The 21906-nt window shown below is 46.3% G+C and overlaps 1 protein-coding gene across 1 annotated transcript in view; it reads right to left on the bottom strand.

Moving 5' to 3' along the window:
* KDSR (3-ketodihydrosphingosine reductase) overlaps nt 1-21384 on the bottom strand; it is a 37813-nt gene extending 16429 nt beyond the window's left edge. The window contains exons 1-6 of the mRNA XM_040632449.1: nt 21236-21384; nt 16417-16506; nt 14200-14256; nt 9849-9914; nt 9560-9655; nt 3135-3326 (exon numbers count right to left, since the gene is read on the bottom strand). Of these exons, the coding sequence (XP_040488383.1) occupies nt 3135-3326; nt 9560-9655; nt 9849-9914; nt 14200-14256; nt 16417-16506; nt 21236-21343 (609 nt within the window). The 5' untranslated portion in view covers nt 21344-21384. The remainder of the gene's footprint in view (nt 1-3134; nt 3327-9559; nt 9656-9848; nt 9915-14199; nt 14257-16416; nt 16507-21235) is intronic.
* Between the last annotated feature and the right edge of the window lie 522 nt (nt 21385-21906).

The following is a 21906-nucleotide window of genomic DNA, read 5'->3' as shown; positions in this document are numbered from 1 at the left end:
CCGAATCACTTGACTTCTTCAACCAACACACTGAGTGGCTACTGTGTGCCGGTATTGGTCTGTGAATGAAGATATGCTGTCAGCAACTCAGAGAGAGTCTCTGCCCTCATGGAGCTTACAGTCTCCTGAAACTCTTGGGTCAAATATTTGGTAAAAATTGAAATACACCAAACTATAGCTATACTTTCCTCTAATCAACTAATCCCATAACCCCAGTGGAAAAGGAAAGGTGGTTAATTTGGCTTTGCGTGTTCCTGCTAAGACAATGCTGACTCCCAGAGATCACCATTTTCTCAAAGAGTTCATAGGCCGGGACTTTACTAGCCGAATACCCCATTTACCTTACCACCGTGTGTTTGCCTCATCCCTGCTGAGGGACCATTCTCTGTCCTCCCGCTCTTCCCACTACCCTCCCTTTACCGGTTTCTTTCCTGGTTTCCATGTCAATCAGAAGGCCAACCCTCTGCTCAAGAACCGATTTATCATCAAAATAACCCCACCTAAAATGTGTAGCTCCAATTCCATCAGAATGAAGTTGGGGGGAGGGGAAGGCAGGGGTGCTGGAGAGAGGAGCAGAGCTGTGTAGGAGAAGCTCTAGAATGTAAGCTTCAGCTTCCTTTTCACCACCCTGGGAAAAGACAGCCCTCAAGGGAGGAGAGCATGACTAGGATGAGAGAAGCACAAAGGCTATTTTGCTTTTACTTGGTCTCTGCTACTACATCTTTGGCTATAATCCATGTCAGACGTCTGCTTTGCAAAAAGATTACTTCTAGAATCTTTAAGTCATATATTAATACCTAAAACACTGAGTTAAAAAAAAAGACCAAAAAATGCAACAAAGCATTCTTTCAAATGTATTCATTGTACACAAAACATTTCTAGGGTCCTACTTTAGTTTTCCGGGCAAAGGGTAGGGTGGACAGGAAGGTTTAAGAGTTAATTAAATCAAAAAGGATTATCAAAAAGTACTTAAGAGCCTGAGCAATTCTGTAAGGTCTGTTTCATGCACAGAAAACACAACCACCTTGGCAAAGCCAATGGAATTATCCACGTTTCCAAACACAGCACTGTACGCNNNAAACAATGGTTTTGATGCAAGTCTGCTATGAACGAAACTGGATTTTGATTAGTGAATATATTTCCCTCGTGGTACGTGTTAATTTTATTTTGTGTTTACACGGGGACATTTTTCACGGAGTCTAAATATGGACCGAAGTCAAGCCGACCTCAAGTCCAGACCAGCTCCGAGCAGCTACTGAATCACGCTTGTCACAAAGAGGCTCAGGGGGCTCTGTGCGAGCGACTCATTTCCTTCTCCCTCCTCTTCAGTAACATCTCTGTTCTACCTGAAGCGAAACCAGGCCACCCAGATTACACACTTTGCCCTCAATTAGTGAATCCTGAAGTAGCTCTATAAGACAAGACTTAGGAACAAAAAGCCCTAATAAGCAGATTTTTCATTTCCAAAATAGCCCTTCCCTTAGCAGGAGTCTGAGACCAAAGTGAAGGGCTGAGACAACTAGCCAGATGAATCTGGCAACTTCTGACCTGAATTACAGACACATCAGCTGCTGCCGAACACAGGCAGAGGGAGCCAGGAGGCAAGGACTTTGTTACTATTTTTGTTGCAAAATAACGACGTGGCTTTGAGCAAGTCAATAAACTACTGAAAACTCCGTGTTCTTATCTATAAGGTGGCATAACAACATCTGCCACATACCTCACAAAACTGTTATAAAAATCAAGTGGTTATTAGCAAAGGGACTTTCAAAGTAAACACTGCAAAAGAAATACTGGTATTCCTGTTTTGAAATTTCACAGCCATATGTGCCTCATTGGCTAAACATATCATAATGACCTATTATTAAGAGTATTAAGCAAGTTGATAAAAAGAAAATTTAATTGGGGCTGGTTCCTTTTTGATGACCAAGGCACAGTCCATCAGTCCCTAAGTGGCACATCAGGCCCATTCTGTCACTGACTGGACAGCTCATCTCTACTGAAACGCTTGCCCAAGAGCTAGGCAGTGTGGCACCCTGTCACACACCATCGAGGGCTCTTCTGGGGATTTTTATAAATCAGAAACTATGGCCTGTGGGACAAATCTGGCCCTCCACCTGTTTTTATAAATAAAGTTTTATTGGAACACAGCCATATCCATTCATTTACCTGTCACGCGTGGCTGCTTTCCTGCTCTCACAGTAGGCTGGAGGAGTTGTGACAGACACCATTCACCCCTCAAAGGCTAAAATACTTCCAAGCTGCCCCTGACAGAAAAAAATTTGCTAACCCCTAATCTAGATCAGTAAACAGAATCCCCAAATCACACTCCTACAATGAATTCTCTTCTGGGCTTTTAAGATCATGATGTGGCATTATATTTCAGTCTATATCACAATAGAAAGAATTTTACCTTGCCTTTTCAGTGTGTGATTTGGGATAGATAAGTGTGGTACTGTCTAAGCATCCCCATTTGACAACAATGCAGAAGTCTGCTTCACACAATCGAGGTTGTGTGAAGATTGTCACATCATGACAAGCACTTAGTTTGAAGCTAATCCTCTTTTGCAACATGATCTATTAACTGGGAAAATAAAAAGCATTCACTCTTATCAATATTTAAGATATTAAAATGTAAGTATCAGGAGGGCCAAATGATATTTTCAGTCCAACCCTCTTGTTTTTCAGAAAACGAAACAGACCAAGTTAAATGATTTGCCTAAAAGCTGACAGCTAGACAGTAGCTGATTTAAGCTCTTCCCTCAAACACATGTTAAGTTTATTATTCAGTCATAAAGGACACATCTTTTTGTTGCAGAAACACCTCTAGAGAATAAAATATCTGGTTAACAGGATGCATACTCACACAGTATTAGGCCAAAAATACTGTGTAAATATTAGTAGTACTTTGTGTATTAAATGAAGTAAGCAAACATTTTGCTTCTATCATAATCTTTATGCAATGAAAAATGTTAACTGCAAAATGCAAGGGTTGAGCTGATTCTCTTTCACTGAGGTCAAGTCTACAAATGTCTAATTCAGTGCAACAATGTGTGTAAAGTGGCTACAAACCAAAGGGGACCATACGTTGCTGAGCTGGAAGATATAAAAACAAAATTGAATAGAGCGTTTACCTCCATCTGCAAGGCTTCGGCCAATCCCCTGATGGCAAACTTGGATGAAGAGTAGGCTGTAAAACCGAATAATCCCAACTGTCCCGCCTGGGAGGAGACAAAGACAATCCTGCCCACCCGGCGCTCCTTCATGGTGCTGATCACTGCTCGGCTGGGGTACACGCTGCCCAGGTAGTTGACGCTCATCAGTCTCTGCAGGGGACAAAGAGCCACGTGAGAAGTGAGCAAGATCAAAGCCTCAAGGCTGCGCTTCGCGGAAGTTCTGTCTGCTCTCCAGATTTGAGTTCTTCAGTGGAGCCCCGTGTGTCGAAGGAACGAATGCCGCAAGGAGCCTGTAGATGCGCCATGATGCCCACGATCTACCATCTGAAGCCTGTTTCACTCTTGTCTTGTGTTCTCACCATGACCACAGGGATGTCTTCGCTGAAAACCGCTCAAGATTAGTTTTCTCCTTACCAAAAGTATACTGCGTTTTGTGGGTAATACTTCCAGAAAGACAGTTTTAGGAAAAAGCCCCCAGATATTCCTAACTCTACTAGTTCTACGCTACAGGAAGATCATAAAGAGACAAGGACAGTGGTTAATGGCATGGACTGTGGTTTGAAGCCTTGGCTTGACCACTGACTACCTATTTGATGATGTAGAAAGTCAGACACTCTACTTACTTCTGCAGCTGAACCCGGGGCTAATGCTGGTACCAGCTCAGAGCGCTGCTGCAAGAACTGAAAGGACACACAAGCCCAGGGGCAGCACAGTCTCTGACCTGCAGTAAGTCCCTGACCAGTGCCGGCTCTGAGATTATGACGGGTAAGAGCTTACAGAGGTGCCAAGAGTCTATTTGCCCTTCATCTTGGGAACTCTTGAAAGCTTTACAGTTTAACTTGGAAATCTAAAAGTTTTTGCATCCAAAATGACTCTATATTAAAAGTCTTAGAAAAATACTACATCTATCAGCATGTGAAACCAAACACTTGACTGAGGAACGTGGAGTCAACTCTACAGAATGCTACGTAGCTATTAGAGATGGTGATCAGAAACACCAGGAGTAGGGGGGAAATGGTTATTCTGCAAGTTTAAAAAAGCAGAGGGCATACAATACTATATTTACACTGTGACTGTAACGAATTCAAATATTGAATAAAAGTACGAGTGCACAGATGCCAAACGAAGGACTATAGAAAACTGTGAGTGAGTGTGGGGCGCCTGGGTGGTGCAGTTGGTCGAGCGTCTGACTCTTGCTTTTGGCTCAGGTCATGATCTCGTGGGTCAAGAGATCGAGCCCCATGACAGGCTCTGTGCTCAGCAGGGAATCTGCTGGAGATTCTCTCTCCCTTTCTGTCTCCCTCTATCCTTCCCCCATGCTCTTTCCCTCCCTCTCTCTCTCTCTCTCATACATACATACATATATAAATTTGTAAGTGATTGTGTTAGGATGCTGGGATTCCCACTTTTCCCAAAATGTCTTTTAATATCATTACATTTTTTGAAAATAAAAATGCCCTAAAAAAATACTGAAAAAAGATGGCACATTGAACCCAAGTGTTAACCTCAGCAACCTTCAGAGACCCCACTAAAATCTCAGTAAAAAAACAATATTTTTTTAAAGATCAACAACCCCCAGGAGCATAGACAACAGGAAAGGAAATAACAGCAAGGACATGTTGGAAGTTGAAAAACAGAATGCTGAGTGGTAACGAACTTAGCAGAAAGCTGAACGCTAAACAAGGAGCAGAGAAACTGAAAAACAGGACTACACCAGAGAACCCCCAAAGGCTCGAGTGGCACCAAAAGCACCTCTGGGGGCAGGAGGCTCAGCACGGGGCTAAAAGACAGGCGTATCAGTTCAAAATCTGTTTATTTATTTATTTTTATTATTTTCTTTTTAGGGAGAGAGTGCATGCAGGCCTGCATGAGTGGAGTGGGGGAGGGGCAGAGGGAGAGAGATTCTCAAGCAGGCTCCACACCCAGCACAGAGGCTGACATGGGGCTCGATCTCAGAACCCTGAGATCATGACCTGCGCCAACATCAAGAGTTGGATGCTTAACCAAAGGAGCCACCGAGACGCCCCTAAGAGTCTGTTTAAAACATAGACAAATCCACAATTATAATCCGTGATTTCAATACCCTCTTTCAGTAACTGATAGAACAGAACAGGTGGACACAAAATCAGACAGGACATAGAAAGCTTGAACAACACTTCAGCCAACGGGACCTAATCGACACTGATAGAACACTCTACCCAAAACAGCAGAACACATGTTCTTTCCAGCACACGTGGGATGGCCACAGGAAAGGCTGTATGTTGGGCCAAAAGCAAGTCTCAACAAATTTTAAAGGATTCAAGTCATACAAAGTATGTCTGCTGGTCACAATAGAATTAAATTGGAAGCCAATAAGGAAATGATTTCTGGAAAATCTCCCAACATTCAGAAACTAAATAACACACTTAGATAATCCAAGGGTCAAAGCAGAGATGAAAAAGAGAAATAATAAAATATCTGTAACTGAACTGAAGTGAAAACACAACATATTAGAATGTGTGGGATGCTGTTTTAGCTTAGCTTAGCTGGAAACTCAGCACTAAATATCTGCATTTGAAGAGGGGAAGAAGCCTCAAATCGATGACCTCAGCTTCCACCCTAAAAAACTATAAAAAGAAGAGCAAATTAAAACAAAAGTAAGCAGAAAAAAGGAAATAATAAAAATAAGAGAGGAAATAAATGCAACAGAAAACAGAAAAACAACAGAAAATTAATAAAACCAAAAGCTGGTTATTGAGAAGATCCATCAAATTGGTAACTCTCTAGACCTGCTGGTCAGGAAAGATAAAGGACACAAACTATCAATATCAAGAATGAGCGAGGTGATACCACTACAAACTCTACAGATATTAAAGGGATAATAAGGGAATATGATAACCGTGCCAATCAATTCAATAACTTAGATGAAATGGACAAATCCCTTGAAAGACACAAGCTACCAAAGGTCACTCAAAAAAGAAATAGATAAGAAGATACAAATGTAGAGGTGCCTGGGTGGCTCAGTCTGTTAAGCGTCTGACTCTTGGTTCCGGCTCAGGTCCTGAGCTCATGGATCATGAGACTGAGCCCCGCATCGGGCTCTGCACTCAGCGGGATATTCTCTCCCTCTGCCTTTTTCCAGCATTACCTTTACACAAAAATCAGAAAATAACATTACAAGAAAAGAAAACTCCAACTAATACCTCCCAAGAACACAGAAAGGATTAATAGCCAGGTGGGGTTACAGCCCAGGAATGCAAGGCTGGTTTTTAACACTGGAAATTAATCAGTGTAATTCACCATACCAACTAAAAAAGAAGAACTCTGTGATCATCCCAATAGATGCTATAAAGCACCTGACAAAAATTAAACCTCCATTCCTTATAAAAAAAAACTCTTGGCAGGAAAACCTGGGTGGCTTAGTCAGCTAAGCGTCTTAACTCTTGATTTTGCCTCAGGTCATGATCTCAGGGTCGTGGGATCCAGCCCCGTGTTGGGCTCCACACTGGGTGTGGAACATGCTTAAGATTCTCTCCCTCTTCCTCTCTCTCTCCCCCTCCCTGCCCCCCACTTGGTCATGCTCTCTCTCAAAACAAACAAACAAAAAACCAAACAAAAAACAAAACCTCTTAGCAAACTAGGAATAGAAGAGAAGTTTCTCAACTTGATAAAGGGCATCCACCCAAACACAACAAAAGAGAACAGAACTACAGGAAACATCATACTTAATGGTAAGAAAAAAAATGTTTTCTCCCAAGATCAGGAACACCACAAGCATGTCTGCTCTCACCACTTCTATTCTGTACTGGATGTTCTCATCAGTACAATAAGGGTACCCAGATGGGAACGGAAAAAGTAAAACTGTTGCAGATGACATGATCTTGAATGTAGAAAATCCAGTGAGCACTAGAATTAATAATGGACTTTAGCAAGACTGCAAGATCAACACACAAAAATCAATTGAATTTCTCTACATTAGCAATGAATACTCAGAAATTGACATAAAAAATACAATTTATACTAGCATCAGAAAATAGGAAATACAGAAAAATGAGGTACAAGACCCATGCACTGAAAACTACAAAACACTGCTGAGAGAAACGAAAGAAAATTTAAATAAATGGAGATATACACCACATTCAGAGATTAAAATGTCAGCTCTCCCCGTATGCACCTATAGAGTCAATGTAATCCCAATCAAAAAGTGAAGATAATTATCACTAATAACCACAGGTAGGTAAAACAGGACATAGCTCTAAGAATCCACAAAGAAAACCACTAAACAGGAAAATTAAAAGAGGTGCCTCAGCGTTCCCCAAGACCACCTCCAGTGGCAGTGATTCCCGGGACGGCCTCGCGGACTCCGCACCTCGTCGTAGCCATGACTCAGATTTATGGCAGCGAGAGGGCACGACGCACAATCAGCAAGGGCAAAAGGCTTCTGGGTCAGAGTCCAGACGAACCAGCACGAGTTTCCAAGAGGCCTCTCCCCGGGGAGTCACGCAGCAGTGAGCTGGAACCTCACACTCAACCACCCTGTGCGGGCAACTCTCGCGACGTGAACCCCGTGAGCCTCAGCCAAGTTCAAAGGAGACAAACAAACAAGCAAAACAAAACAGTCAAACAAAAGCATGAGAGAGAATTCATGTTACATAGAAATGAACTCTTGTCTTCAGAAAACGCGTCAAACCTGGCAGTGTGGGTTCCAGCAGGACTTACGACGATGAGCAAGCACATCCGGGACCTTGACCAGAACAGCGCGGGGACCGAGACGGACAAGGGGGAGAGCAGAGGGGCAATCGCTGGCCGGGGAGGGCGACGCGCCCAGTACAGCGGCGGGCCGCCTGCGGTCCGGGCAGCTGGGAGGAGGCCTTGTCGCTGGGACAGAGGCAGCAGGCTTCGGGTTCCTGTCCTCTTGTTCGAAGTCTGGTTCTCGCTGGGGGGACCGCTTCCAACAGCCGCTAACGGCCGCTCAAGCCCCTCGCCGTGCGCATCTCCGGCCCGCCCCTCACCCCCAGTTTACCCCCGACTGCCCCAGCATCACCACTCCTGCCGACTCCCTCCGACTGACGCCTCCTACGCGCCCCGCCCGGCCCGCAGGGGATCCTCGGAACCGAACGCATATCACGCTGCCGCCCAGCCGTGCTTAAGCCCCTTCCGAGGTTTTGGACTAAAAGCCAAACTCCCCATGATGGCCTTGGAGGGCCCCGCGCTTCTGGCCCCTGCTTCGCGCCACATCGCTCCAGACGCTGACCCCTACACCCCAGCCCTCCTCATCCTCCACCCCCCTGCCCCATACCCCCCTGCCTGGTCGGTTCCCTGAGTCTGCCCTCCCCATTCAGTCAGGGCGAGTCTGCGGACTCCCCTCCGTTAGCCTCTCTCTCTCTCTCACACGAGCACATGTGCATACGCACACGCTCTCACTCATACTCACACCCACCCACACACACGCACACACACCGGCCGCTGCGGGCCACCTCCGAAGTCTCACCTCACCGTGCCTAGACTGAGACAACAACTATCTCCCCCAACCGATTCTTGACCCAGCTGTTGAAATCATCCCCCACATCTCCCTCCGGTGACTGACAGCCAAGGTCAAGACAACCGCCTTTCATGCCGAGTTGATAAAGGGGCCTTCAAACACCCGAGTCCCGGATAAGGCGTCCCTCTGCTTACAGCCGCATCCAGGCCCTCCCGACTGGACTTGAAGTCGCGAGTTTACAGCGCTTTCCCGGCCCACCGGAAGCAGGGTGTCCACACTCCTAGCGCCCTCCTCCACAAAAGGGGGATGTCATTGACCTTCGCGGAGGAAAGCATTCAAAATCCACTACAATGAAGGCTAACGGAGCATGAAGGAAAAGACAGTTGATTCAGTGTCAACTAAAAAACAGTCCTGTACTTTAGAAGGACTGCAAATCTGATGTCCACTTATTTAGAGCTGACAGAAATTACTAAGAGACGTTATGGCAAATCTGTTTAAAAATATAGACCAAAAGAGTATGTATCCTTTTGTCTTGATTTCAGAACTCTGCTCTTGAACTTTTCTGGTTTACCACTGTTAAAAACCCTGACAACTGAGATGAAAACTCAGCATCTCTTGGCTTACAGAGAGCTCTCTTGAAGAGAGCACCTCGGTGAATCGTCACAGTGATGCATCTCAGGTTGGAGGCTGTACTCCCATTTTACAGCTGGGGAAACCAAGGTCCAGAGACTCGTCTAAGCACTTAAGGTTGGATGGTCATGGTGCTGGAACCAAACTCTTGTCCAACCTTCCCCTAGCCTTCTAAAGCGTCTAGTAAACCTGAATGCATTTTATCTGTACCTTTGTGAAGCCTTCCCCTGTGGCCTTGTTCTACGTGTAGTATATGAGCTGCCCAATGAGCAAAAAACAAATGGCTACTTACTTCAAAAGTACTAACTTCAAGATCTTCAAATTTCCCCGAAAGTGACATTCCTGCACAGTTCACAAGCATGTCTACTGGGCCCAGTTTCTCCTGTGCCTGGAAAAATTTATCAGAGCAGGCATTACGTAAAAGAAGAGAAGAATCCACTTCATAGCAAATCGATGCCAGTAAATAAGGCTATTTAAACTATTAAAGCTACAGAGATGATTTATCCGCTCCAAGCCACACACCAGCATGGGAAGAACCAACTGAAAGGCAAGTGAATTAACTCGTTAGCCCAACCTCTTACTTGTTTTATGACATTCTCTACTTGGCTGTAGTCTTGAGATACGTCGACTGATATACAAAGCACCACCTGTTAGGAAGAGAGAAAAAAAAATGATCAAAGCCACGCAGGTGTCTACAAGTATTTTTTAAAGAATTTTTTTTTAACATAAAGGCAATTCTTTCCAACAGCTAGGAAGCCTGGTTTTGCAGGCACAGAACGCACTGTTGGGAACCTGACAGCACAATTGTACGGCCTAATTTTCCTGGCAGTTTTCATAGAAAACTCTCTTGCACAAACTCGAAAACACGTCTTAGGAAATGTTGGTCAAAGCGCATATTTTCAGGCATAAAATAAATAAGTTCTGGGGGTCTCATGGACAGCATGGTGATTACCAGTAGGAATACTACCGTGCAACTTGAAATCCTCTGAGAGAGCAGATCTGAAGTGTTCTCCACACACACACACACAATAACTACGTGAGGCGATGGGTGTGTTAATCAACTTGAGATGGTAAGCATTTCACGATGTAAATGTGTGTCAAACCATTACACTGTGCACCTTAAATACAGACAATTTTTATCAGTTATACCTCAATAAAGCTGGAAATGGAAAGGAAAAGAGATGTAAAAAGGTCCTCTTGGAATGCCTCTAAACTGTAGTGACCGAGAGCAGGTCTGAGACCACCTGCGGCCAGATGTGGAGGGAGGCCTGGACCGCAAGGAGGCAAGTGGAACTCTGGGGGCAGGGATATGCTCTGTGTCTGGATTTCAGTGCTGCTTTTACACACGTATACATCTGTCAAGAGCCGTCAAACTGTACTCCCTACATGGATGGGGCTTACTGGGCATCAGGTATAGCTCCAGTCATTAAAAGGAATACATAAATTACATAAAGAATAAGTCAAGTGTACATAAATTGTTATCTCAAGTTGTTAACATCTTAGGTCATTAAAAATAAAAACAATAAATCTAATAAATAAGCTTAAAAAAAATACTCCCCTTGGAGCAATCCCAGAGCTCTGACCACCCTACTGGGACTGCGTATAGTCAGATGGAATAAAGAGATAAGCAAACAATACCTACTCACAAAAACCACCTTGGTTTGAGTCCCTGCTCAGAGCCTGAGCCTGGTGACTTTATCTTTCAAGGCCAAGGGTCAGTCGGGGCCTGTGGCAGCTTGAGGTCCCTGACTCTGGACTCACTGGCCACTCACAGGGGTCACCAAAGCAAGCCCCAGAGCCCACCCAGTCCAAACCTGGCCACGCTCAGGGGTTCACAGCACAGAGAGATGGCAGGAAGAGCCCAGCCCGTGCTGGCCACGGAAAACAATTCCATCCAGTCTTTGGAAAGGAAGAAGGGAAGGAAGGGAAGAAGGAAGGGGGGTGAAAAAAAGCACCTATTTCCGTGCTTACTTTGATAGAAATTTATAAAATAGCAGTTAAGAATACTAATGGGACTAACAATGAGCTATTGTTTTAATTTCCCTTTTTGGATAATGTTTTCAAATCCAGAGCTTAGCCTCTGACATCTGAGTGTTCTGTGCTCCAAGGCGGGTCGTGGAGAGAAGCAGAAAGGCATTTCTCGACTTCTCAGTCTTTCCATGAGTTCTTCTGGGTGGAGACTGGCCGCCAAGCTAGGGGGGCAGACAGAATGAGTGTGCACAGGAGGGCACGGCCAGCTCCACACATGCGCCCGCGTGTGGCTGCGAGTCGACGGGGGTGTGGGGTGCTGGAAGGAGCGGGCGTGGGCTTGGCAAGCCTGGCTTCCAGCGCTGCCCCCTGGTTCACTGGCCGGGCAGAACCTGAGGACGGGGCACTGGCCTCACCTGCTCCGGTAAGGGTGTCGGAAGCTGGTGACGACAAAGCTCCCCTCCAGCTCTGAGAAGACCCGAGGTGAGGAACAAAGCCACGACCTGAGACGTGACTGCCTTAGAACCTGATGCGGCAGGCAGGAAGTCTTATTTGATGCAGGAAGGAACCCTATCCAAGTGATCTAAATTCCTAAGGAAAGGAAACAGCCCCTTCACAAATGTAACCTGGAATATTCCGGGAGTTGCCCTTGGGTTTTAGTCCTGTTATTGGGATTTTTATACGAGTCTTTTTATACAGTATTAGATCATTTACTATAAATAAAAGCTATCCGACAGACAAGTAAAATTTCAAAAAAAAAAGAAAGAAAAAGGGTTCACAAATCACAAGGGAAAAAAGTGTCCACGGGGCACTGCTTGTGCTAAGCTGTGCAGCAAACCCCTTCTGGGCCGGCAGAAGGCTCGAGCTCCCACTGGGCCGACCAAGCCCAGACCTGCCTGTCCTCCATTTCCCTGACGTAGCCGGCAGGAGTTTGCCACATGACCTAAAGCCTTCTGACGCTGAGGTGGGGGCAGGAGTCATGGTGAAGACGTCCAGGGCAGAGGGACGGTACTGACAGCAGGCCTGGCCTTCAGCCAGGAGCACGTGAGCGCCATGGTTTTACAGGATGCTTCTTTCTCTATCAGAACTTACACGAATATGAAAAAAAAAAAAAATGGGGAGATTTGCTGAGCCAGCAGCTTCACGGGCTTCAGAGAAGAGGGCACAGAAGCCCTGGTACCAGAGAAAACCTCACATATGTACACCAGGAGATGTGGACGAGGATCTCTACCTATGGACACGCCGACACCCCACGCACGGGGAAATGACCACGTACACTGTGGAGACCTGAGACTCTCCCACAGCAGTGACAAAAAATGAAGCTGATTTACTTTTCTTGATGTGGAAAGATCTCTAACACATTTCCGAGGGGAAAAAGAGGCAATTAGAACTACCGTGAGGGGTACCTGGGTGGCTCAGTCGGTTAGGCGTCTGACTCTTGCTTTCGGCTCAGGTCATGATCTCGGGGTGTCGGGGTGGTGGGATCAAACCCTGCACTGGACTCCGCACTCACTCGGTGTGGAGTCTGCTTGAGATTCTTTCCCTCTCCCTCCCCCACTGCTCCTCCCCCTGAGCTCCCACGCACTCTCTTTCTCTCAAATAAATTCTTTTTTAAAAAATAATTTAAAAATTTTAAAAACTACGGTGAAGTATCATTTAAAACCCATCCGAAAAGCAAAAATTAGAAAGCCTGCCATTACCAAGTGTTGGCAAGGATGTGGGGCAACAAGAGGCACGGAGCACTACTGGTGGGCGAGCGCCCACTCTGGTGAAGGTGAACACGCGTGTGCGCTGTGACTACACCTCCACATCTCCACTTCCAGGCACCGTCCGTTCTTGCACGTGCGCACAGAGACATGGAGAAAAACTTTAGTAATAGCAAGAAATAAAACTAACCAAAAAACAGGAAACGAAATAATCCACCAGCAGTACAACTGACGAACGAGAGGTCTTCTGTATATATATCCAGGAACATGCTACACGGCCGTAAGAAAATGAATGAACTATGACTTTACGCAGAACACAGAGGAATCTCAAAAGCAGGATCTAGTGAAGAAGTGGCACAAAAATACCTAAAGAATGATGTCCTACAAATCTACAGAGACAGAAAGTGCATTCGTGATTGCCCGTGGCTGCGGGGGTTGGGAGGAAGTGGGGAGTGACAAGGTCCAGACTTTCTTTAGGGGGATGACGAGAAAGTTCTAAAACGGATTCTGGCGTTGGTTGCACAGCTCGGTGGATATGCCAAACGCTGCTGAACTGTACACTTGGAATCGGTGAATTGAATGGTATGTGAAGTATGCCTCAAGAACGCTGACAAAAAGAAATAAGAATGATGCCATAAAGTTCAAAGAGAAGCAGAAATAAACTGTATTATTTAGGGTTACACGCACCATCTAGTCAAATTATGAAGAAAAGCAAAGGACCAATCAACACAAAAATCAGGCTGGGGGTTGTCTCTAGAAATGAGACCGGAGGGTACGGGCAGCTAATATGGGCTCCCAAAGGGGGCTTCAGGGGCCCTGGTAAATCTCACCCCTTACGCTGGGTGATGAGTATCATAGTACCTTGTTATTATGTTTTACACGGAAAGATACATATATCTATACACCATTTTATTCACCCAAAAACGCCATAACCAAAAAAAAAAAAAGTTGTACCCCTTCCCCCTTAAGTATTTGTATGAAGTTACCCTAAATAAATAATTGAAATAAAATCATTTTCTAGAAAAACATTATTTGATCACTGATGCGTGGAAGTCAAAGTCTGTGCTTTTTTGGTAATAACTTGAACTCGTAGACAATTCAAACGATGTCGCCTTTTTAAAAAACAGTCAAATATGTATTTTAATTAGGAAAATCCTACATGCTTTACATGAACTATTCAAGTTGAAATAACCCTTTTTTTCCCTTTACACAGCTGTGCTGATTAGTACAGAAAATGCGTCACGAAGACTGATCATACCTGTTTATCATTAATAGAGTGCTTTTCAATTTCTTTCTTTGCCTGCAGCAGCTTGTCCTGAAAGCAACAGAGAACAATTAGTTCTGGTGATTGTCTATTTGCTTGTTTGTTTAAATGGGGCGAAAAAGCAATTATTTGTGTATTTATTAAAGTCTAGAAAACACGTAAGACAGCACCGATATTGTGTAGCTATGGGCCACAGTCTATGAAAGAAAGGAGCTGGGAAGTTATGTTCGGCTATGATTAAGCGATAGCAAGGGTTTTCTGAAAGATAACGGAAAAATAAATGAACTGCAAAATCCCAATTAACAGTACTAATTGCTGTTGGGTACCATCTCAATGCTAATAAATGTTTTGATCTGCCATTATTTAGTTGGGACATAAAACAAGAATCACCACATGGGCCGTGCAATGCTTCCCAAACTTCAGGGTTCACGGGATTCCACGTTAAGAGTGCTTTTGTAAGAAACTGTCCAATATTTCCCTCCTCTCCCATAAAAGCAAATATTGTAAAAATCACCTTTTAGATAGACTGAGAAAATCTAATCCTGGCTACTTTTGAGAATAATCTTAAGACAAGCAAAGCTACCCTATAACTGAGAGATTCTTCCAAGGTCTCAATTTTGCTTGTTTGACTCATTTTCAAGAAGAGAGATCTATTGGCTTACAGTTCTTAATTTGTTCTAAAAGTTGTAATTTAAGTACGTCAGGACAGCTAGAGAAGAACAAAAGAGGAGGGGAATCCTTTGGAAAGACACATGGGTGTCCTAAACATGGATGTGTCTATAATAAAATAATATCGTTCTATGAATAAAGATACACACCACTTGCCTTTGTCAAAATTGGAATTAGCAATTATATTAGAAAATAAAGAATTTCTGGATGCCAGAAGGCTTGTCTGCTCATTCACGTCTAGCAATGCAAGGACCACAGAAAGAGCTTCTGAGCACCTGAAACTTGGGGCCACCCCTGCTTCCCTTTCATCTGCCTTGTATCAAATATCAGCATTGTTTAAATCTCACATAATGCCATTTTATTAAAGTTATGTTTTCCGGGTGCCTGGATGGCTCAGTCGGTTAAGCATCTTGGCTCATGTCATGATCCCAGGGTCCTGGGATCAAGCCCCACATTGGGCTCCCCGCTCAGCTGCTTCTCCCTCTGCCCCTCTCCCCTGCTTATGCTCTTTCTCTCTCAAAAATAAATAAATAGAATCTTTAATAAAGTAAAATAAAGTGACGTTTTCCTTCCCATAAAGTGGCTTTGATGCCAAAGTGAGTTCATGGTTAGAGACGTCAGGATACAAAGGAGAGCTAGCAATTCTGCCTTTCTTGATTTTAAGAAGAAATGATGAACATCGGAGCTTAATTCTGTGCCAATATTTACACATTTCCCCCCAAGGCCCTCCCTGGAAGCTGTGTACCCCCATTTGAGTGGTCGGTCCCCCCACTGTTGCCCTCCTTTGGCAAACGTGAATCCAAAGTCCCCAAGTAATGATGCCACGCTGGTGTCCCCATTCCTTCCAGCAACCCTCCCCTCATGTCTTAGCATGATGCCAGGCACAGAACAACGGCAGGTGGCTGATAATACAGCTGTGGTCACCTCCCCCCGCCTCCCTGGAGCACAAAGACTCCAAAACTGTTCATGTGCATACAGTGCCACTGCTTTGGCTGTGGAAACAACTTTGGCAAGAATAACAGACCCTGGGGGAAAAAATAGAAAGAAAAGAAAAACAGACCTTGTGTTGACTTGACACAGAAAAACACACGTTTTGCTACACTGCTGGGGAGGAGCACGATTCCCCTGTGGAGTCTGGGTTTCATTAGAGATGTACATCATCTCGATAATAAGCAAATTACAGAGACACCTGCGCGTCCTTCAGGCCTCGGCTATCAGCTCGATGATCGGCTCTGCGCGGGCCTCCTGTGGGCGGGCGGGCGAGGCCCTCCTGGAGCCCTGTGGCCTCTCCCATCTCAACGTGCAGTGCCTCTGATGTTGCCTAACAGTTGCTGAAACTAAATAAATATTTGTGGAACTGGCCTGAGTTCAGCCGAGAAGTCTTTGCCCCGAATAGGAGAAATAACCAGGGGTTCCAAAATCACACCTGGAACCAGAGACAGGAGCCATTTCTTGCTCACGTTCGTGAATCCGAGCGCACGTGCTCTCCCACTCCGGCTCACCTAAAGCCGAGTAAGTGAGTAACACACCCAGAAGACTTACCTCATTTCGTGCCACCAGAGTTATAAACGCTCCCTGTTTATAGCACTCGATAGCAATACACTTTCCAATGCCGCTGGAGCCTCCTGTAACCTAAAAGCAAAAAATAATTGAATCTTCTTAGCTCTTGAAATTTCCCTTCTGCAGGAAGTTTATTTAAAACAACTACAATGAGCTCTAAAACCCAATCTACAAGAACCAGATTTTTAGCTATTGTAGTTTCTTCGTCCCAGACTTAATGAAGGAAGTGCAAACATGAAAGATTTTACTGTCATTGGGTCCTGCTGCTGACTGTTTTCGGTACTGAACTATAAATTGCACACCTATATTTTTCTGCATTCACTGGAAGGAAAGTGCCCTATAAATTGAGCTAGTAAATAATACATTAGTCTACCTCTGGGTCCAAGTTCAAATGAATCTTACTTCCTTACTGCCTATCACTTCCTTACACCTATATGACTATCTCCACAAGGGATGCAAAGAAGAGCCAGCTGTGTAGATCTTCTAATATTTTACATGACCACTTATTATAAAAGAAATACATGATCGCCTGGAAATATTAAAAGGCAAAGTTTTCCTTCTTGTACTATTCTGCCCCTCACGATCTAGTTCAGCCCTACTGGGGCTGTCTTTGAGTTCCATGTTCCTCCGACCACAGGGCCTTTGCACATTCTATTTCCCTGCCAGAAATGCTCTTCTCCCCCCTCTTCTTCCAGCTGGCACCCATTCACCCATTAAATCTCAGCTCAGGGGCACCTGGGGGGCTAAGTCAGTTAAGCATCCAACTCTTGGTTTCAGCTCAGGTCATGATCTCATGGGTTGTGGGATCCAGCCCTGCTTTGCCTAGCTCTGTGCTCATTGGCGAGTCTGCTTGAGATTCTCTCCCTCTCCCCATCCCACCTCCCCAGATAAATAAATCTTAAAAAAATAAATAAGTAAATCTCAGCTGAAATATCACTTGCTTGGAAAACCTTCACTGACTGCCCCTTCTCTAACCTCAACCCACTTTTCAGCACCACATCCTTTTTCCTTTAATTTATGGCACTCACATACTCGAAGAGCCATGCATTTATTTGTGTGATTATTTGATTCACAACCATCTCGCCTATTACTGCCTCATAAATGCCATAAAAATACCAACTCCATTTCTGTTCCCACTACATTCCTAGCACTTAGGAATGTAAGTGCTTGGCACATAAGAAGGACTCGATATATATTTAACTTCGTAAGACAAATGCAATATTATCTTTCTAGTCATTTTTCCTATGCAAATTATATAATATGGGGCAAGAGAGTGGGGGGGCCCAGGGTTGTCAAGTGGAGGAAGTGGGGAAGTATCGGAAAGATATCTGACCTTACACGGTATCATATCGTACTTTACAAATATATACATCAAAATATCTTTTTTTTTTTTAATGATTTTTTATTATATTATGTTAGTCACCATACAGTACATCCCCGGTTTCCGATGTAAGGCTCGATGATTCATTAGTTGTGTATAACACCCAGTGCACCATGCAATACGTGCCCTCCTTACTACCCATCACCGGTCTATCCCATTCCCCCACCCCCCTCCCCTCTGAAGTCCTCAGTTTACATCAAAATATCTTATGTCAAAAAACTAAAAGGCTTCAATATACTACATTAAGGAACTGTGCTAAACCTTAGTGGACGATTTCCCTCTAACAGACATTTGGATTATTTCAAATATTTTACTGTTAGATATAAAACATCCTTGACCCCATCTCAATGATTTTACGGTTATCACAAAGCCACTCCTAAACAATGTACCAATCTCCACGGATGCTTAGGTTCCTCAACTTCTCTTTCACCTTAAGTCCTCGCCATTGAAGAGACTTCCTTGGCAGATAATTAATCAATTATCTCGAGAAGGTTACTGTAAAAATCTACCTGCTGCCCCAGCTAACAGTTGCCTCTGAGGAGCTCTTTGCTGCTCAGACAGTTCACGGGTGGCCTTGGCTTTTTCATTTTCACCAGACATTCCAATTCCATAGTAATTAACAGGCCCCGGCTGTTGTATGATGGTGTTGCTGCTGCCTCGATGTCCCTCCACCCAACATCCCCAGCATACCTCCCTATCCAAATCCTACCTCTGCAAAGGCCAGATCCAACGTCCCCTCCTCCAGGAAGCTTTCCTGACTCTGTCACTCAGTCCTGTTCTTTACCTGTCACTTTCCGCTTTGTGTACACATCTTAGTTCCCTGACCAGAATGTAAGCTCCTTGAGGACGAGCACCAAGTTCAATTTATCTCCCTCACTCTGAGCACAGAACCTGGCATAAGCAGTTGCTAAATAAGCAGTCAGCCTACATTAATTTGCAAAAATGGTGCGTGGTATCATTTCTCTGAAAAATACAATGCCAAAAAAACTGGAAGTAAAGTTTCCCTACTTGTTATTCGATAAATTAATGGAAGATGAAGTTAGGAGGTTATTGAGAAAGTGTACAGCTCTTAAGTGCTATTGCTGTTATTGCTGTCCTTTTTCTAGACTGTGACGGGTAAGCTAGCTGTGTCCATGTACTGCACAGCCAAGAGACTGTTCAACCTGATCACTTCTAAGTCTTCTCCATACAAACAAGGGTAAGACTTCAATCTTTCAGTCCTAGCTCATGAGAAATTAACCTTCTAATCAAGCTAAAGCTTAGAAGGTATCTAAGAATATACACAAGTCAAGTCTAGGCTGTGTTATTCTGAATTGTAGAAGAACACGAAGGGATCTTCATAATGGCTGAGAAAAGCGGGAAATATGGATGGAGTTGCCTGACAATTGGTAAACTGGGCCCAGATGTAGGACACTTAAGATAACAGCCTAATTTCCTTATCACTGCCTCTTACGAGTCAATGCAAAATATTATTTAAACGTTACTATCTCTTTCATCATATCATACACCTCTTATTGAGGGCAAGAGACAGGATGGTTTGCAGCAAAAACTGCTCCCAGCCATCTCCAAAAAAGGGAGGACCTGATTTTCCAGTTCTCCCCAAGTCAATTAAACAGGTTTTTAAACATAAGTACATACCCTGTCGTACTTCTGCAGCGTAATTTACCACTGTCATTAGGGAGATAACACTAGTATATGCGAACTGTTCTAAATAGAAAGCAATAAATAATTGTGACCTAAGTCTGTTCATGCTTTCACATAAGCAGACATTCTAAATGTTAGCTCCCTCTCCTAACACCACCTGGCCCGGTCCTAACAAATCTCAAGAAAAAGAATGGTGCTTTCCCTCGTCTTGTGACATTAAAAAAGACGACAGATGGTGACATCATGTGAATTATTCATGTCATCCTCACATTATTTATAGTGGCGTATTAAAATGGGATGGTGAAAATAAGAAATTCTTCTTAGTTTACCCCAACAGACTTATTATCTTACTCGTGGCCTGCAGCACAAAGAGGCTGGAAGGGCTAGAGTCAAGGTTAAGTGAAACTCCCTTATAAATACTGAATCAAAATGTTCATTCCTGCTTTTGGCTTTACGTTTTTTCCAAGTTATGCTCTGCAAACGTAACTTCTGCAAGATTCCAACTTTTAAAGCCATGCTTCTGAGGCAGAAGTTCTCTTGTAGATGTGACACTTTCAGAATTTGGTGTACGTGTAAAGTTTGGCTTCTCTTGCTCTCTTTCTAAATGAATTTACGTTAACCTTATCTACCCTGCACATCAGGCATAGCAGGAGTTGGAAATAAACTAATATTTTTACTAAGGGCAATGTAAAGAAAAGTGCATTTTCTCATTCACAAACGCTTGTCCAGATTTAAAGCACACTAAAATAAACGACCAGCCCAGCCCAGACAGCTCGGTGGGGAGGCTCTATCTCAGCCGAGACACGCATATGTCTGCTCTGGCGGGCTTTGTGCTGTAACTAACTCTCCTTATTCAATAACCTCCCACCTCGGTGTGCCTCGGGGTTGTGAGATCCAAGTAAGAAAGCCAAGGCGAAAGCCACAGTGAGTGGCAAAGTGCTGGGTGCAGGGGAGAAGGCCTTTCAGCGGAAGGAAGGTGCCGACACCTGCAGAAAAGGGACCTTTGAAGACACTAGCTTCCCTAAGAAACGAACCAAACCCATCCACACCTCCTTCATCCCTAACGCACTAGCAGGTCGGTGAGCTCGTCCGTCCGACTCTGAAATGACTGCAGAGCACGGCACAGAATCAGCCATCAGCCGCCCCCGGGCTGAGCTCCGCCACACAAGCAGTGTAGAAGGGACAGAAGCGTCCCAACGCCGCCGAGCCAGGACCGCCAGCCCCCCGGGTTCGGGGCGGTTTCCCCCCAGGTGAGTCACTTCCTGGATTCCTCGGGCAAACGCTCTTTCTGTCATTCGCACAGGCCGTCTTCCCGTTCCGAGCCTCCTCGGCGGGTCCTGGCGGCTGGAACCCCTTCCCTGCCGCCCGCCTCCCCGCGACCCGGCCGGGACCGCGCGCCTCGCCCTGCGCGGCCACCGACCGCGGTGTCCTTGGCAAAGTTTCTCAGCCTCTCCGTTCCTCAGTTGACTCATCGAGAAAACCGAGCACAAAAATATCCACAACCCACGGATGCCCCGGGGATTAACGAGCTGCTCCCGAGCCCCTGGCGCCCCGGGACCTCCCCCCCCACACCGCGGGGAGGGCCAGCTGCGGCGGAGGGCGGGTCCCCACGGCCCCCCGCAGGGACGGGGCCGGGCCGCGCGGCGGCAGGTGGCCCTCCGCGGTGAAAGGGACGCCGGCGGCTGGGCCTCGGTCGCGGGCCGGCGCGCCAGGGGGCGGGCTCGGGGCGGCCGAGCCGGCCGGGAGGCGGCGGCGCAGCAACAGGAGGCCACTCACCACCACATGCGCCCCGGGCAGGGCGAGGGGCTTGGGGCTGATGAGCGGTGACACCATGTAGAGCAGCAGCACGAACGCCACGAGGAAGGCGGCCGCCAGCAGCAGCATCGCTCGGCGGGGCCGGGCCGGGCCGGGCGGGCGGGCGGGCGCGCGGGGCTCGGCGGCGCGGCGATCACGCGCGGCCGCGCGCAGCAGGAGCCGCTGTTTGGGTTCGCGGCCGGCGCGGGGCGGGGCGGCGGCCGGAGGGGAAGAGGCGGAGCCGGCCGAGGGCGCGACCGCGGCGGGGCGGGGCGGCGCTTCTCGGAGGCTGGGGGCGGGGGGTGCGGGGCGGCGGTCCGGGACGGGGGTGTGGGGGGGGGGGCCTGTGCCCGAGCTGCGGGACGCGGCTCGCGACCTCCCTGGGGACGGGGTGTCCCCGAGCGCGGGGCGGCGGGCCTCGGCGGCGCCACCTGCCAGCGCTTCCCGAAGGGCCGGGGGGACGCTGCGGGGTGGGGTCGGGGTGCTTCTTAGGACCGCGGAGGCCGGTTTCCAGGCCTCTCACAGCCGCGTCTGGGGGGTGGGTGCCGCTCGGGCCCGCGTTCCGCCCTCGCGCCGGGCGGCCGCCGGAGCAGGGAGACGCGATCCCGGGCGCTGGAAGCCGCGGCGTGGGGCTCCTGAGCCGGCAGCCCCTG

The sequence above is a fragment of the Ursus maritimus genome, unplaced genomic scaffold, assembly GCF_017311325.1.
Source record: "Ursus maritimus isolate PB19 unplaced genomic scaffold, ASM1731132v1 scaffold_18, whole genome shotgun sequence".
Lineage (NCBI taxonomy): Eukaryota > Metazoa > Chordata > Mammalia > Carnivora > Ursidae > Ursus > Ursus maritimus.
This window is presented reverse-complemented; position numbering and strand designations above follow the sequence as displayed.